At 50.8% G+C, this 14,866-nt stretch overlaps 1 protein-coding gene and 1 long non-coding RNA gene across 3 annotated transcripts; one reads left to right on the plus strand and one right to left on the minus strand.

Annotated features, from left to right (window-relative positions):
• Window positions 1-1,363: 1,363 nt before the first annotated feature.
• MAGIX (MAGI family member, X-linked) lies at window positions 1,364-5,304 on the minus strand. Of its 2 annotated transcripts, none has more exons than XM_078063924.1 (6): window positions 5,109-5,304; window positions 4,146-4,292; window positions 3,277-3,359; window positions 2,964-3,200; window positions 2,684-2,855; window positions 1,364-1,912 (listed from the first exon to the last, which is right to left on the minus strand). In XM_078063924.1, exons 1-6 carry the CDS (start codon window positions 5,155-5,157, stop codon window positions 1,605-1,607), a joined length of 996 nt encoding a protein of 331 aa, XP_077920050.1. In that variant the 5' UTR covers window positions 5,158-5,304; the 3' UTR covers window positions 1,364-1,604. The 2 variants fall into 2 exon arrangements, with proteins under 2 accessions (XP_077920050.1, XP_077920049.1); XM_078063923.1 differs by having other exon boundaries at window positions 1,364-1,927.
• Window positions 4,191-5,610, plus strand: LOC144380357 (uncharacterized). Its single transcript, XR_013444492.1, has 2 exons — window positions 4,191-4,313; window positions 5,127-5,610. It is a non-coding gene; the product is annotated as an uncharacterized LOC144380357 (long non-coding RNA).
• Window positions 5,611-14,866: the final 9,256 nt, after the last annotated feature.

Raw genomic sequence — 14,866 nt, forward strand, 5'->3', positions numbered from 1 at the left:
AAAAGGACCGGCTCGGGAATCCGGCCTTCATTAAATCTTGCTTCAACCCCCCCCCCCCTCGAGCCATTTATACTGTCTGGACCTCACTTCCCTCCCCCCGTGAAATAGACATGTCAGGATTGTTGAGCAGATGTGTAAGTAGATGAAAATAGATACTGCAAGTAAAGCCAGTAGCTGGAATAAGGCTAAGTAAATGGTGGCTGGGGTTACTATTATTAGTCTCCTGGGTGTGACTGTGTTTATAGGACTGGAGCGCCTTACTTCCCTAGAGCCACACCTCCACCAGGCTCTGAGTCAAGGGTAGCTGGAAGCCCCAGCGCACTCCCCATAATGTCCACAGTGATGACCATTCAAGCATTCACCTCTTCACCTCTTTATACCCCAGCTCCCAGTCTGGCTTTGAGGTCCCTCTCTCCTCCCAGCGTCAGCCTGGAAATTCACACTTGGGTCTTTTAATTTGTCTCCCCTCTCCGGTGGGAGTTGCCCATTCCCGCCTGACCACAACTTCCTTCACTGGGAGGGGGGGTGGGGGTGGGGGTGGGTGGGAGGGTGGGGCCAAGTATTCAGGTTGTGGTGACAAGCGGAGGTGACTGGACATTTCTGGCCTGGGCCAGCGCTGGCTTCGGGGCTATCCCGGTTGGAGTCCCGCTGGCCATATAAGCCCTGCCTTTAGGGCTCTGCTCCCAGGATGGAGGAAACTCTGGCCTCTCCCAGGACCAGGAACGCCCAGCATGTGGCGTGTGCACACAAGCCTGGCTGCAGTTCGTCACCATCTATGGAAGAGGGGGCGCGGCTCAAGGGTTCTAACAGCCTTTTTTAGCCCAGCCCGCTGACTCACACCTTGCCGGCTCCGCCCCAAAGGGGGCTCCAGGGCCCCAGCCCATGCACTAAGGGTGTCAGTCTACGTGCCCGCGAAAGCTGGCCGACCAAGGCCGGAAGTGAGAGACCACAGGCTCCTGGTGAAGGAAGCCACCCTGGTTCTAACCTTGCTATCGGGCCATCAGCTGAGGTTCTGGACGATTCCTGCCTGGGGCTGTGGGTATTCAGGTGCACTCCCGCTACAATGGCCCACCTCTGCATTCCCCACGCCGGGAGCAAAGATTATCCGTGAGCCCCTCACACCTCCCCAAAAGTGAAATGAATGAACGCGGAGAGAAGCAGGAGTTGGAGAAGAAAAACGGGGTGGGAGAAAGCACGCCAGGCTGAGGATCGGCACAAGCGGACCCCGCTAGAGGCCCACAGCACGAAGTAAACTTGTCAATGGTTACAAGAAGAGGCCCTCCTTGAAACCAGATCGACCCACCCCGTCCTTTGCGGGGTGAACTCAGGAGCCCCACCCGGCCTAGAGCACCTGGCAAGTCAAGACTGGGTCAAACCATTTTATTACCTCCCCCGCTCAAAACCAGAAGCGCAGGGCTGGCCCGTCCGGAGGGCTGTACCACTGACACTGCGTGGGGAGCGCGGGCTGGTCCGCGGCACAGCAGGAGTGGGGGTGGGGCAGGACCAAGTGGAAGCTCTCCCAGCGATGCTAGTGTGCGGTCGGCGGAGCACACCAGATCCAGGCTGGGCAGTACCAAGTGAGCATCGGACCGTCCCATACCTGCTCAGTGCCTCCGCCTCCCAGCTGCCATCTCGAGAGCAAGCTGCGCGGCCCCTGGGATCCCTAGGGCCCGCGAAAGCTGTTCCTCACTCGGCACCAGCCAGGGTCCCGGGGAACCCGGGGTTCGGTCGTCAGGGTCCTCTGTGCGGCGCTCAGGAGGAGAAACCACGGGGCAGTCGGCCAGCGGCTCTGGGCTAGGCTCTGGGCTGCCCGGGGTTTGGGCCGCTGTACCGGATGGAGGGTGCTGAATTGGGGAAGCACTGACGCTGCGAGACCTCATCACCTCTGGTCCACCAGGATCTGGGCTGCGATCTGGGGATGGCAGACCTGCGGGTTAGATTGGGCGAGAGGGTGGGGAATGGAAAGCCGAGCCCCCGGGGCTGAGGGCAGCGGGGAGACTCCAGGGGCTACGGGAGACAGAGACCCCACTCCTTAGAGAAATCTCCCTTGGAGGCCTGGACAAACCATTCAGGAACCGTTACCACCCCTCAAGACTCCCCCCCCAACACACACAAACACACACGCTTTTCCTGAGACCCCCCCCACATCTGGATCCAGGACATGCCCCCCCAAATAATTTACCACAATCCCAAAGGAAATCAAACCCTGACCTTGACCTCCAGATGCTAAACCCCTCCCATCTAGGACCCCGGACTATCTGCCTCGACTCCCAACCGTTTTCGTATGGACCCCTCAGCTTTGGAACTAGATCCCCACCCCCACCCCACCCCCGGCACCCTCTGGATCCCCATCCCATCCTCTCTCTGCTGAGACCCACTCTGCCTTCTCATGAGAGGACCACAGCTCTTCCTTCTAAACACCTGCTTTTACCCCAGACCCCTTCCCCCTTCTCTTCTCCCAGTACCTCAAAAGCCTCCCCTCTAAAACCTACTTTTATTCCTATCCTGGGACCCTGCCCTTCCCGATCCTGCTTTTGAGAATACCATGACCCCTCAAAGACGCTAAACTCTGACCTCCCCACTGAGACCACCAACCCCTCCCACCCTGGACCCCAGCCTCTCCACTTTGCAACCCTCTCCTTCCCCTCACGGCTCTCTGAACCCTCTCCCTCGGGAAACCCACCATCTCCTTTCTGGGGCCCTCCCACCCCTTCAGGCTTGCCGGGGTGGGTTTCAAGGGGCCTGCTTAGTACGAGGCGGAGACGGGGGCCGCCTGCGCGAATGCGCTCCACCACCTGGGCATGGGTGAGGCCCTGAGTTGACTCTCCATTGATGTGGAGCACGAGGTCCCCAGCCTACAAGAGTGCAAAGAGAGGGGTATTGTAGAAAGCAGATAGAGAGCACCCCCACAAAGGGCGAGGATTGGGCTAGCACTGTTGAATGGACAGCGTCTTACACCTCACCTGCAAGCGACCAGAGCGCTGTGCTGGCCCGTTTTCCAGCAGCCCACGCACTGCCAGAGGAGCATCCCCTGCTGAATCTCGGCCTCCGCTTAATGTAAAGCCAAAGCCCGTGGAACCGCGAACCAGTTCCACGCAGAACCGTCCAGAGGTCTGGAGCGGCTTCGAAGCAGAACGTGCCTTAGCCTGGGTCACTTGGGGCGGCGCGGGACCTGTACCCAATGTCTCTGACCGATGATGCTGGAGTAAAAACACAAGCGTACATACATTGCCAGTCTCAAAGCAGGTGGCATCCAATAAAAGGGCGAGGTGGTACCTGCGGCCGGTGTTCCACGAAAGTAGGATTAGGCAGGCGACTGTCTGTAACCTCTATGTCGGCAGAATCCAGCACACTAACGGCTGGAAGATGAAAAAGACAGTCAGAGGGGTACTCTATGGAAACCACCTAGGACCTGCCCCCTGATTTAACATTCTAGCCTCACCTCACTTCCTTGACTCTAGAATGCAGACTGACACATCCACCCATTTAACTGGGCTCAGCCCACATGAATAACTGACCTGAGCCCGACTTTTAAGTAATAATCCTGGGCCCAGCTATTTGAATACACCTCCAGACCACCCTATAGTCCTCTAAGAACGCGAAGATCCCGCTCCTCATATTACATCCTTAGGCCCCCACTGCGGGGGGGGGGTGCAAATCCATGATTGGGCTCCTAAACTTTTCAGGCTCCGCCCTCTAACTGGCCTCTAAACTTCAACCCATATCTGACATTTCGATCCCGCCCCCTGGCGTTTGTAGGCTCCACCCCCTAGAGTGGATTTTTTTTTTCCCAGGCCCGCCCCTCAGCCAACTGCCCGCCCCCAACACTCTCCAGGCCCCACCTCCTCAGAAACGCCTTGCGAAGCCCCAGTGACAGGGATAACCATCCAGCCCTGCACCCACAACTAGCCATGCAACATTCACCCAACGCAATAACTTTCCCAGGGTCACCTCCTGGAGGAATAGTCTAGGATAACGCCAAGGCTCCGCCCCCTCGAAGCTCCCTCCAAGCCCCGCCCCGCCGCCAGTCACACCCATTAGCCCCACCCAAGGGAGTAACTAACAATCCCGGGTCCGCCACTTCGGAATCCGGCTCCACTCAGACCGCGCCCCCCGGGAGGCCCCGCTCCGCCCCCGACACGCACCCGCGTTGGGGCGCAGGCGCAATGTGGCGCCCGTCCTGCGTACCAGCGCCGCCACGTCGGCCGCAGCTCGGGCCGCCAGGGGGCGCGCGTCCAGCCGCGCCAGGAGCTGCCGGGCTCTGGGGCCCGCCCGCAGGGGAAGGCCCCGGCCTGCGCGGGTGGAAAGAACAGGTCAGCACCCGCCCGAGCCTCGGCGAACCCCCACGCTCCCCGACGTCCGAAACCTAGAATGCCCCTCAAGATCTTCGGAGCTCCCCCGGCCACTCTCTCCATAGTTCCGGAGGTCTCCCACTGCCCCTCCCAACTCCCGCGACCCCCGACCATCGCGGGTATGCCCGTGGACCCCCGCCTGCGCCCACGATATCCCTGGAGAGAGCTATCTGACCGAAGTATTCCTGGACACTTCCCAGCACCCTGGGACTATCTCTGGAGGTCTCCGACTGCCCCTTCATAACCCCAGATTCCAAACTCTTCCCGCACAGTAGCGAGAGGGACCCCGATTCCCCCAGATGTCCCGACAGAGGACGGTCTGCCCCCGCTGTGGCGCCGGCAACCCCGATTCCCCTTCCAGATATCCTAGGCAACCTTGATGGCCCACGGAGCTCCAGTTGCCCCTCCATTTATACCCAGAGGCCCCCCCGCCTAACCGCCACCCCCCCCCGCAATTCACTACAGACCCTGAGTGCCCACAGGTGTCCCCAGTGACCCCAAGGCAGAGCCCTGTGGCACATCTCCCCGGAGACTCCTGAGAGCCCCCGGGTCTGGTGCGCAGCCCCGCGGTGCGGGTGCGGGTGCGGGTGCAGGTGAGGGTCGGGGACCTCGAGCCCAACGCCGGCCGCCCGGCGCCCGCCCGCCACTTGGGCGCCAGGGCTGCTTTGTTTACCACCTGTCGGAAGGAAAAGGTGAGGAGCAGATAGACGGGGCGAGGGGTGGCAGGGACGCGCCCAGTCACCCCCTCCCCCGTACCTCCTCTGCTCCCCCTAGGGTCCGTGGCGCCCCCCGCGCGCGGCTCCATGACCCGAAGTCCGCCGGGTGGACGCAAGGCCGCCAGCGACGCGTTTGGAGCTCCTGGGCGCGCTCACCTGGCGACCCGCCTGGGCCTGGATGCGGCTGCGGCCGGCCGGTCCCGTGCCCCGAGCCCCGACCCGCGCGCTGACCTACCTGGCCGCCGGCAGGGAGGCCTGGCTGTGGGAGCCAGCGCGAGCGCTTGGCCTCGCTCTGCCTCAGGCGCCGCCTCTGTTCGCCCCGGAGCCTGGGCTGGGCTCCTTTTTCCACCCAGGAGGGGTTGTTAGTCCACGAGCGAGAAGGGGAAGTCGAGGCCCAGAGAAGTTAAGGGCCCCGCCCGAGCTCTGACAACTAAGAACGGGGGTGCAGAAGTGGAGCCCACGTTTACCAGGGAATTCTGCAGCCTGTAACGAGCTTTGCTCATAGTAGGGCGGGCACTCAGTAAACTTGCAGTGAATGTTTTCTACTTGGGAAATGGAAGAGTCTGTCGGGCTGGGCGGCTGTGGGCGGGGTGGGGGGTGCTTGGAGCCTTGGGGGCCATGGGAAGGTTTGGGGCCCTGAGCATGATAGGGCTGGGGGACTCCAAAAGCCGGGAAGGGCAGGTGCCCTGGAGAGTGGAGGGGCGGTAGGGGCCTGCACTCCAGGAGGCTTTCAAGGCCCCTGGGTGGGAGGGGTCGCCAGCCAATGAGAGGGGAGAAATGAGGCCCCTCTTAGGTATTGAAAGTGGGGGGTGGCCTGGAGACAGAGGTCCCGAGGGGGGGAGCCCTTGGGCACAATGCTACTGTAGTGGAAGGGGGAATGGGGTGCAGTGAGAGACAGCCTGTGACCACCACTTTGTAGAGGAAGAAACTGGGGCCACAGGGGCTCAGACACTTACCTGTCCGGGACCCCACAGCCAGCCAACGACAGCACGGGCCTCAGGCGGCTTACCCCCAACAATCACTGGGGCTGTGACTGTTTCACTATGGACACTGTGGACACTTTCACTGTGGACACACTGTGTCCTGACGTCCATTCTGGGGGGCCGGGCAGCCTCTCTCATCCACCTTTCAGGGGCTGGGTGTTGTCCTAAGTGAGAGGGGGTGAATGGTCCCTGCTTCCCTTCCTCCTGGGATCTCTTGGCCCTCCCACCTCTGACCTGACCTTGTCTTGGGGGGGGTGGGGGGCGGAATACACTGGACCTCATTCACTGCCTTTCCCTGTTCTAGATTGAGCCTTCTAGCCCTGAAGATGGATAGTATAGTTTCCAATCTGGGGCTCATGGCTCTGGGAACTGGTGATTGGGATACAGGGGTACTTACATTCTGGGGAAAGGGAGCTTGAGCCTCTGTAGATTGGTGGATGGAAGGTTTTGCAGGCTCTGTGCACTGTTGAAAGGTCAGGATGGGGGTTGGTGAGAGGAGGCTTCCAGACATTGGTAGCCTCAATGCTTTGGAAATGGGTCAGGGAACTTGCCAAGAGGATGAGGGTTCCAGGGTCTAGAAATGGGGAATAGCTTCCAAACTGAGAGATGCTCAGTCTTGGTGGACTATGGAAAGAATGGGGTGTCCAAGGAGGCCTCAGGGATGAATTGTAGTGGGGACCCTGGATGGTGGGTGGAGGTTCACTGAGAGCTGAAGCCAGCAGGTCCACAAATCTGGGGACAGGGGCAAGGATTGGGTTGAAGTAACAGTTCTTAGGTCACTAAGGCTGTTGGCAGGGTTGGGGGGTGGGGGGGTCCAGACAGAAGCCCAACCCTCGTTACAGGAGGTGGAACCCTAGCCACCACTTTATCTGGAGCCTCAGTGTACCCCTCTAGGAAGTGATGGTAATGGGGTGTGCATTGTAAAATAGTCAAGAATTTAGAAATAAAGCTTCCAAATCACCTGCATTGGGGCCAGCCAAGCTATGTGGTTAGCAGCCCTGGTGTTTATCTTTAATCTATATTGATTACTACCAGAGTGGACGGAACCAAACCCTCTCTCAGTCCCACTCCATAGTGGGTTTAAACCAATGCCTTAGCCTTGTCCATTCATGAATATAAACCTCTTGCCCCTTTTCACCTCACCTCATTCATGGATTTAAGTCAATTCTTCTCATAGCCCTACCCAATTTTTTTTTTTTAAAGATTTTATTTATTTATTTGACAGAGAGAGAGAACACGAGAAAGGGAACACAAGCAGGGGGAGTGGGAGAGGGAGAGGCAGGCTTCCCGCGGAGGAGGGAGCCCAATGCGGGGCTCGATCCTAGGACCCTGGGATCATGACCTGAGCCGAAGGCAGACACTTAACGACTGAGCCACCCAGGCGCCCCTAGCCCTATCCAATTCTTAAAAATTTAATCAAGCCTTTTTTTTTTTTTTTTTAGCGGATTGAGGTTTGACAAAATCTGATGCGTTTTTAACTGTGTTTATATCTGTGAGACTATCATTACAATCAGGATAGGAAACATAATCCTCCTGCCAAAAGTTATCTTCCTGCTGCGTAATTCCTCTTTCCTGTGTCGTGCTCTCGCCAGCCACTGATTTATTCTATCACATTAGTTTGCATTTTTCTAGATGTTTAAAATTGAAGTTGAGGGGCGCCTGGGTGGCTCCGAGGATTAAGCGTCTGCCTTTGGCTCAAGTCATGATCCCAGGGTCCTGGGATCGAGTCCTACATAGGGCTCCCTGCTCAGCGGGGAGTCTACTTTTTTCTCTCCCTCTGCTGCTCCCCCTGCTTGTGCTCTCTCTCCCTCTCTCTCTCTCTCTCTGTCAAATACATAAATAAAATCTTTTAAATAAATAAATAAAATTGAATTTGACACACAATGTTACATTAGTTTCAGGCACACAACATAGTGATTCCTCACCACAAGTATAGCTACCATCCGTCACCATACAACATATTACAGTACCACTGACTATATTCCCTATGCTATACCTTTCACGCCATGACTTTGTTCCATAACTGGAAGCCTATACCTCCCACTTCCCTTCACCCATTTGCCTATCCCCCCACCCCTTCCCCTCAGGCAACCACCAGTTTGTTCTCTGTATTTATGGTTCTGTTTCTGCTTTTTACGTTTGTCCATTTGTTTTGGTTTTTAGATCCCACATATAAGTGAAATCTAGATTTCTATATAAATGGAATCATACAGTATGTACTCTTTTTGGGGAGCAGGTCTGGCTTCTTTCACTAAGCATGGTTATTTTGAGATCTGCCAAAAGTTCAGAAATAACAGAAGTAAAACCAATCAATCAACAGAGTAGCAATTAGTAAATTTTATTGTGCACACAACAAGAAAATAGTTTGCAAACTAGGAGCACTCAAACCAAAACATGGGATGAAGCTCAGGGGTATATTGTTATAAAGCAGTTTATACAGTGAGAAAGCGGTGACTGTTTATTCTTCACAGTGATTGGTTATAATATTAGAATTTTCTTCAATGATAGAGAATTGGTCAGTGGTAACTTCATATCTACCTTGGGAAACAGTTTAAGTTTTGTTTATGATTTCCAGAAACCTAAGCAAGAAATGACCCAGGTCAAGTTAGCCTTGCAAAATAAGCTAAATTGAATTCTCTTTAGGGGCGCCTGGGTGGCTTAGTTGGTTAAGTGACTGCCTTCGGCTCAGGTCATGATCCTGGAGTCTCAGGATCGAGTCCTGCATCAGGCTCCCTGCTCAGCAGGGAGTCTGCTTCTCCCTCTGACCCTCTCCCTCTAACCCTCTCCCCTCTGACCCTCTCCCCTCTCGTGCTCTCTCTCAAATAAATAAATAAAACCTTTAAAAAAAGCACTTTGTTTATATGTCCAAACTGGTTTTGTTTCCTCAGGAAATTTTTTAGGTTGGTCTCCATCTGTTTTTGATTTTAACAGATCCATCCAAATTTTTCATTCCATTTTATTGCAGAGTAGTATTCCACTGCATGAGTATTTCACAGTTTGTTGATCCACTCACCTGTTGATGGGTATTTGGGTTGTTTTCAGTTTTGGGCTATTAATGAATACTATGGGCTGAATTGTATTGCCCCAAAATTCATATGTTGAAGCCTTAACCCCCAATAGATAGTCTTTAGGAGGTAATTAAGGTTAAATGATATCATAACAGTGAGATTCTAAACCCATAGGATTGAGGCCTTATAAAAAGACAGAGAGGGACGCCTGGGTGGCTCAGTCGGTTAAGCGGCTGCCTTCGGCCCAGGTCATGATCCCAGGGTCCTGGGATCGAGTCCCACATCAGGCTCCTTGCTCAGCAGGGAACCTGCTTCTCCCTCTCTCTCCATCTGCTTGTGCTCTCTCTGTCAAATAAATAAAATCTTTAAAAAAAAAAAAAAAAGACAGAGAGAGCCTCTCTCTCTTTCCCTCCCTCCATGTGAAGATACACATAGAAGGTGGACATTTACAAGCCAGGAAGAGAGCTTTTACCAGGAACTAAATTGGCTAGTACCTTGATCTTGGACTTCACAGCCTCCAGAACTTTGAGAAATAAATGTCCGTTGTTTAAGCCACCTTCTATAGTATTATGTTATGGCAGCCTGAAATGACTAAGACAACAAATAAAGCTGCTATGAACATTCATATACAAGTCTTTGTGTAGATACATTCTTTCATTTCTTTTAGGTAAATACCCAGGAGTGGAATGGCTGGATCATATATCCGTTCAATTTAAGATACTGCCAAACTGTTTTCTAAAGATGCTGTATCATTCTACATTTCTATCATCAGTCTCTGAGAATTCCATTTCCTCCAAATCTTCTCCAAGAGTTGGTATTGTCAGACTTTTTTACTTTTAGCCATTCTGATATGTATACAGTGGTTCTTCATCATGATTTTCACTGGCTTACCCAAAAGACTAATAATAATTGAACATTGTCAACACAATTATTTGCCATCTATATATGTTCTTTGATAAAGCATGTGTTCAAATATTTTGCCTATTTATATGGGGTTGTATTATTAAATTTGGGGCATTATGTGTATATTATGGATACAATTCTTAAGAAGAGTGATTTGCATTGTCTTTTGAAAAGCAGAAGTTTGGGGCACCTGGGTGACTCAGTCAGTTAAGTATCTGCCTTCAGCTCAGTTCATGATAACCAGGGTCTTAGGATCGAGCCCCACATCGGGCTCCTGCTCACTGGGGAGCCTGCTTCTCCCTCTCCCTCTCCCTCTGCCTGCCACTCTCCCTGCTTGTAATCTCTCTCTCTCTCAATCTCTCTGTCTGTCAAATACATAAATAAAATCTTTAAAAAAAGAAAAGCAGAAGTTTTGAATTTTGGTGAAGTCCAATTAATCCATTGGTTCCTTTATGGATTTTCCTTTTGATATCCTGTCTACACAATCTTTCCCTAACCCAAGGTCACAAAGTTTTTCTCTTATTCTTACTTCTAGAAATTGTATAGGTTTAGGTTTTACACTTAGGTCTATGATCTATTTTGAATGAAACCATTTTGTTTTTTAAGATTTTATTTGAGAGAGAGAGAGCACGTGCATGAGCATAAGTCAGGGGGAGGGGCAGAGGGAGAGGGAGAAGCAGATTCCCCACTGAGCAGGGAGCCCAGACACAGGGCTCAACCCCAGGACCCTGGGACCATGACCTGAGCTCAAGGCAGACACTTAAACAACTGAGCCACCCAGGTGCCCTTGAATGAAACCATTTTTTAAAAACCATTTTATGTAAAGAAGTATGTTTCAAAATTATTTTTGTGTGTATAAAATTTATATCCAATGTAAGGGTGCCTGAGTATTTAAAGTTGTTTTATTCTTTGCATTTCTTTTTCTAAATTTTATTTATTTATTAATATTGTAATATTAAATATTCCAAACATTTTATAATTTTCAGTGTACATGTCTTGCACTTTTTTGTCATCTTCATCCCTAAATACTTTACATATATGATGGTATTGTAAATGGTATTTTCTTATTTCAACTTCCAACAGATTATTGCCTATATAGAAATACAAATGATTTTTTTAAAAGATTTTATTCACTTATTTGAGAGAGAGAGAGCATGAGAGGGGGGAGGGTCAGAGGGAGAAGCAGACTCCCCGCTGAGCAGGGAGCCCAATGCGGACTCAATCCCAGGATCCTGGGGTCATGACCTGAGCCGAAGGCAGTTGCTTAACCAACTGAGCCACCGAGACGCCCCAGAAATACAAATGATTTTTGGTTATTGATCTTGTATTCCGCAACCTTGCTAAACTAATTTATTAGTACTGGAAGATTTTTGGAGATCCCACCTGATTTTCTACATAAATAATCATGTCTGAAATAAAGATAGTTTTACTTCTTTCCATCTGTATGTTCTTTATTTCTTCTTGTCTTACTGCATTGCCCATAACCTCCAATTCAATGTTGGATAAAAGATCCTTTTCTTGTTCTTCATCTTACAGGAAAGGGATCAATCTTTTATTATTATCATTCCTCTCATAGCCACACCCAATTCATGAATCTAAACCAATCCCCTCTTAATCCCACTCCAGCATAATTAATGTTGATTACTACAAGATGTGGTGGGCCAATCCCATTTTAGACATCCCCTTTATGAATTTATGCCAAAATCCTTTTAAGCCCTGTCCCATTCATAGATTTAAGCCAATTACCCTCTCTTAGGTTCACTCCATTCATGGATTTAAGCCAATCCCTGTTTTTTTTTTTTTTTTTTTAAAGATTTTATTTATTCATTTGACAGAGAGAGACACAGCGAGAGCAGGAACACAAGCAGGGGGAGTGGGAGAGGGAGAAGCAGGCCTCCCGCCGAGCAGGGAGCCCGATGCGGGACTCGATCCCAGGACCCTGGGATCATGACCTGAGCCGAAGGCAGACGCTTAACGACTGAGCCACCCAGGCGCCCAAGCCAATCCCTGTTTTAGCACTGCATTCCTGGATTTGAGTAGAACTCCCTCATAGCCACACCCCATAAAATTATTTAAATCAATGTCCTGGGGCACCTGGGTGGCTCGGTTGGTTAAGCAACTGCCTTCGGCTCAGGTCATGATCCTGGAGTCCCTGGATCGAGTCGCGCATGGGGCTCCCTGCTCGGCAGGGAGTCTGCTTCTCCCTCTGACCCTCCCCCCTCTCATGTGCTCGCTCTCTCTCATTCTCTCTCAAATAAATAAAATCTTTAAAAAAAATAAATCAATCACTGTCCTTCTTGACCCTGTCACATTGTGAGATTTAAGACCATCTCCACATTAATGTATTCTTTTTTAAATGTATTCTTATTATCTCCATTTTGGCCCCACACTCTTTGATTTAGGCTAATCTACCTCATAAATCCTACCTATTCACTGATTTGAGCCTCACTCCTTCTTTGCCAACTTCCTGGATCTAAGCTTTAAATAAAAGCCCCCCCTCCTTTATTTATTTATTTTTTTAAAAGATTTTATTTATTTATTTGACAGAGAGAGACACAGCGAGAGAGGGAACACAAGCAGGGGGAGTGGGAGGGGGAAAAGCAGGCTTCCCGCAGAGCGGGGAGCCCGATGCGGGGCTGGTTCCCAGGACCCTGGGATCATGACCTGAGCCAAAGGCAGACGCTTAACGACTGAGCCACCCAGGCGCCCCCCCTCCTTTAAATATTTCTGTCCTGGCGTGCCTGAGTGGCTCAGGTGGTTAAGTGTCCAACTCTTGATTTTTGGCTCAGGTCATGATCTCAGGGTCATGGGATTAAGCCCCGAGTTGGGATCCATGCTCAGAGCAGAGTCTGCTTGAGATTCTTTCTCTCCTTCTCCCTCTGCTCCTCCCTCTGCTCACAAGTGCTCTCTCAGATAAATAAATGAATCTTAAAAAAAAAATATTTCAGTCCTGCTTCATCCATGGATACAGAAACTCTCTACCCATTGAACAATAACACCCTATTCCCCTTCCCCCCAACTACTAGTAATCTCTATTCTACTTTCAGTTTCTATAAATTGGCCTACATCACGAAAGTGGAATCAAACACTATTTGCCTTTTTGTGATTGACTTATTTCACTCGACATAGTGTCCGCAAGGTTCATTCATGTTGTAGCATGTGCCAGAATTTCATTCCTTTTTAAGGCTGAATAATATTCTATTGTATGTTTATACTAGATTTTGCTTATCCATTCATCCCTTGATGTACATTTGGATTATTTCCATCTTTTGGCTATTGGGAATAGTACTGCTATGAACATTCGCATACAAGTATCTGTTTGATTCTCTGCTTTCAATTCTCTTGGGTATATATCTAGGCACGGAATTGCTGGATGGTATGGTAAGACTACATTTAACTTTTTGAGGAACCCCAAACAGTTTTCCACAGTGGCTGCACCATGTTACCTTCCCACTGCAATGCGCAAGAGTTCTAACTTGTCCCAATCCTAACCAGAACTTGTTCTTTACCATTTTCCTGATAGTAGCCACTCTAGTGGGTGGGAGGTGGTATCCTATTGAGGTTAGAGGGAGCTGATTCTCCCACCGTATACCAAAGATTCCATCCTTTCCATTTGATTCGTAGTGCCACCTCTACATTATGTCTCAGGTTCCTATATATACCTATCTAAAACCCCAAGTTCTCATTAATTAGTCTATAAGCCATGCCCAGTCCAACACTCTTTTTATTACTGTGTCTTTGTAGCATGTCAAATTTTGAAATCTGTGTGCTCCCTCTTTGTTTCTGAGGTTGACCGGGCCTATCCCACAACATTTGTGAGTCCCAGGGTGAGAACACAAATGGAGGCCCACATATTATAAGGCTGAAAGTCTAAAAGTAATAAATTGAGGTAACTATTAAACAAAATTGGATGTACCCTCCTACTTTGAGAAATACATTTCCAATACAAACCTATAAGAAAGGCACTCCCAGCCCTGACCACATTGTGTTGTCTATGTCTGTGTAGGAATCCAGTAGAGCCTCTTCCTCCAGAGAGGGTGCCTACTAATAGCAGAGCCCGGGGCTGTTTCAGCCCCATGGACCCAGCTGCCCCTGCATGGGGCTGAGCTCTGACTAGGTGTTAGAGAATGTCCACAGAATACATAAAGGAATGAGAATTCTACGGAGAACTGTGCTATAGAGGGTCTCAATTTTCCCCTACCCAACACCAAACTCAGGTTGGGACAGATGTGGGCAGCCAGACAAAGATCCCAGTACAGCCAGACAGAGGCTGAGAAAGGCCAGTGACCCCAGTGACCAGCACTACCCTGCAGGATTGGGGAAGTCCTCAAGGGAAGTTCAAGGGGACTGGACCCTGGAGGAGACAATGGGGAGGCTTCCCACTGAAGAAGAGGACATGGGAGCCTAGGGATCAGCCTTGGTTTTTCTCCTCAATTCAGTTCTCCTGAGAAGACTCAGGAAAATAAATCAGCCTAGACTCTTCCTCACAGACAGAAGCACGTTGGTTTACAATTCTACATAGCCCATCATCCATCTTCTGCATTTCTTTTCAGAAATAGATGAATGGAATATTGAAGCCTTAAAACTGGGTCTTGGTAACATGAAGTCCTGTTTCAGGTGGACAAAAGCCTGGGAAGGGCTCCTATACAGAGGACACAGCACAGGCAAAGGAAGGATGGTGGGAAAAACAGTGCACAAAATTTGGGGAACTATGACATCCCCAGGTGGTTGGCATAAGAACAGGGCAGAGCAGTGAATGAGGTCCAGTGTATTCCGCCCCCCACCCCCCCAAGACAAGGTCAGGTCAGAGGTGGGAGGGCCAAGAGATCCCAGGAGGAAGGGAAGCAGGGACCATTCACCCCCTCTCACTTAGGACAACACCCAGCCCCTGAAAGGTGGATGAG

Source organism: Halichoerus grypus, chromosome X, assembly GCF_964656455.1.
Source record: "Halichoerus grypus chromosome X, mHalGry1.hap1.1, whole genome shotgun sequence".
In the NCBI taxonomy this organism is placed as follows: domain Eukaryota; kingdom Metazoa; phylum Chordata; class Mammalia; order Carnivora; family Phocidae; genus Halichoerus; species Halichoerus grypus.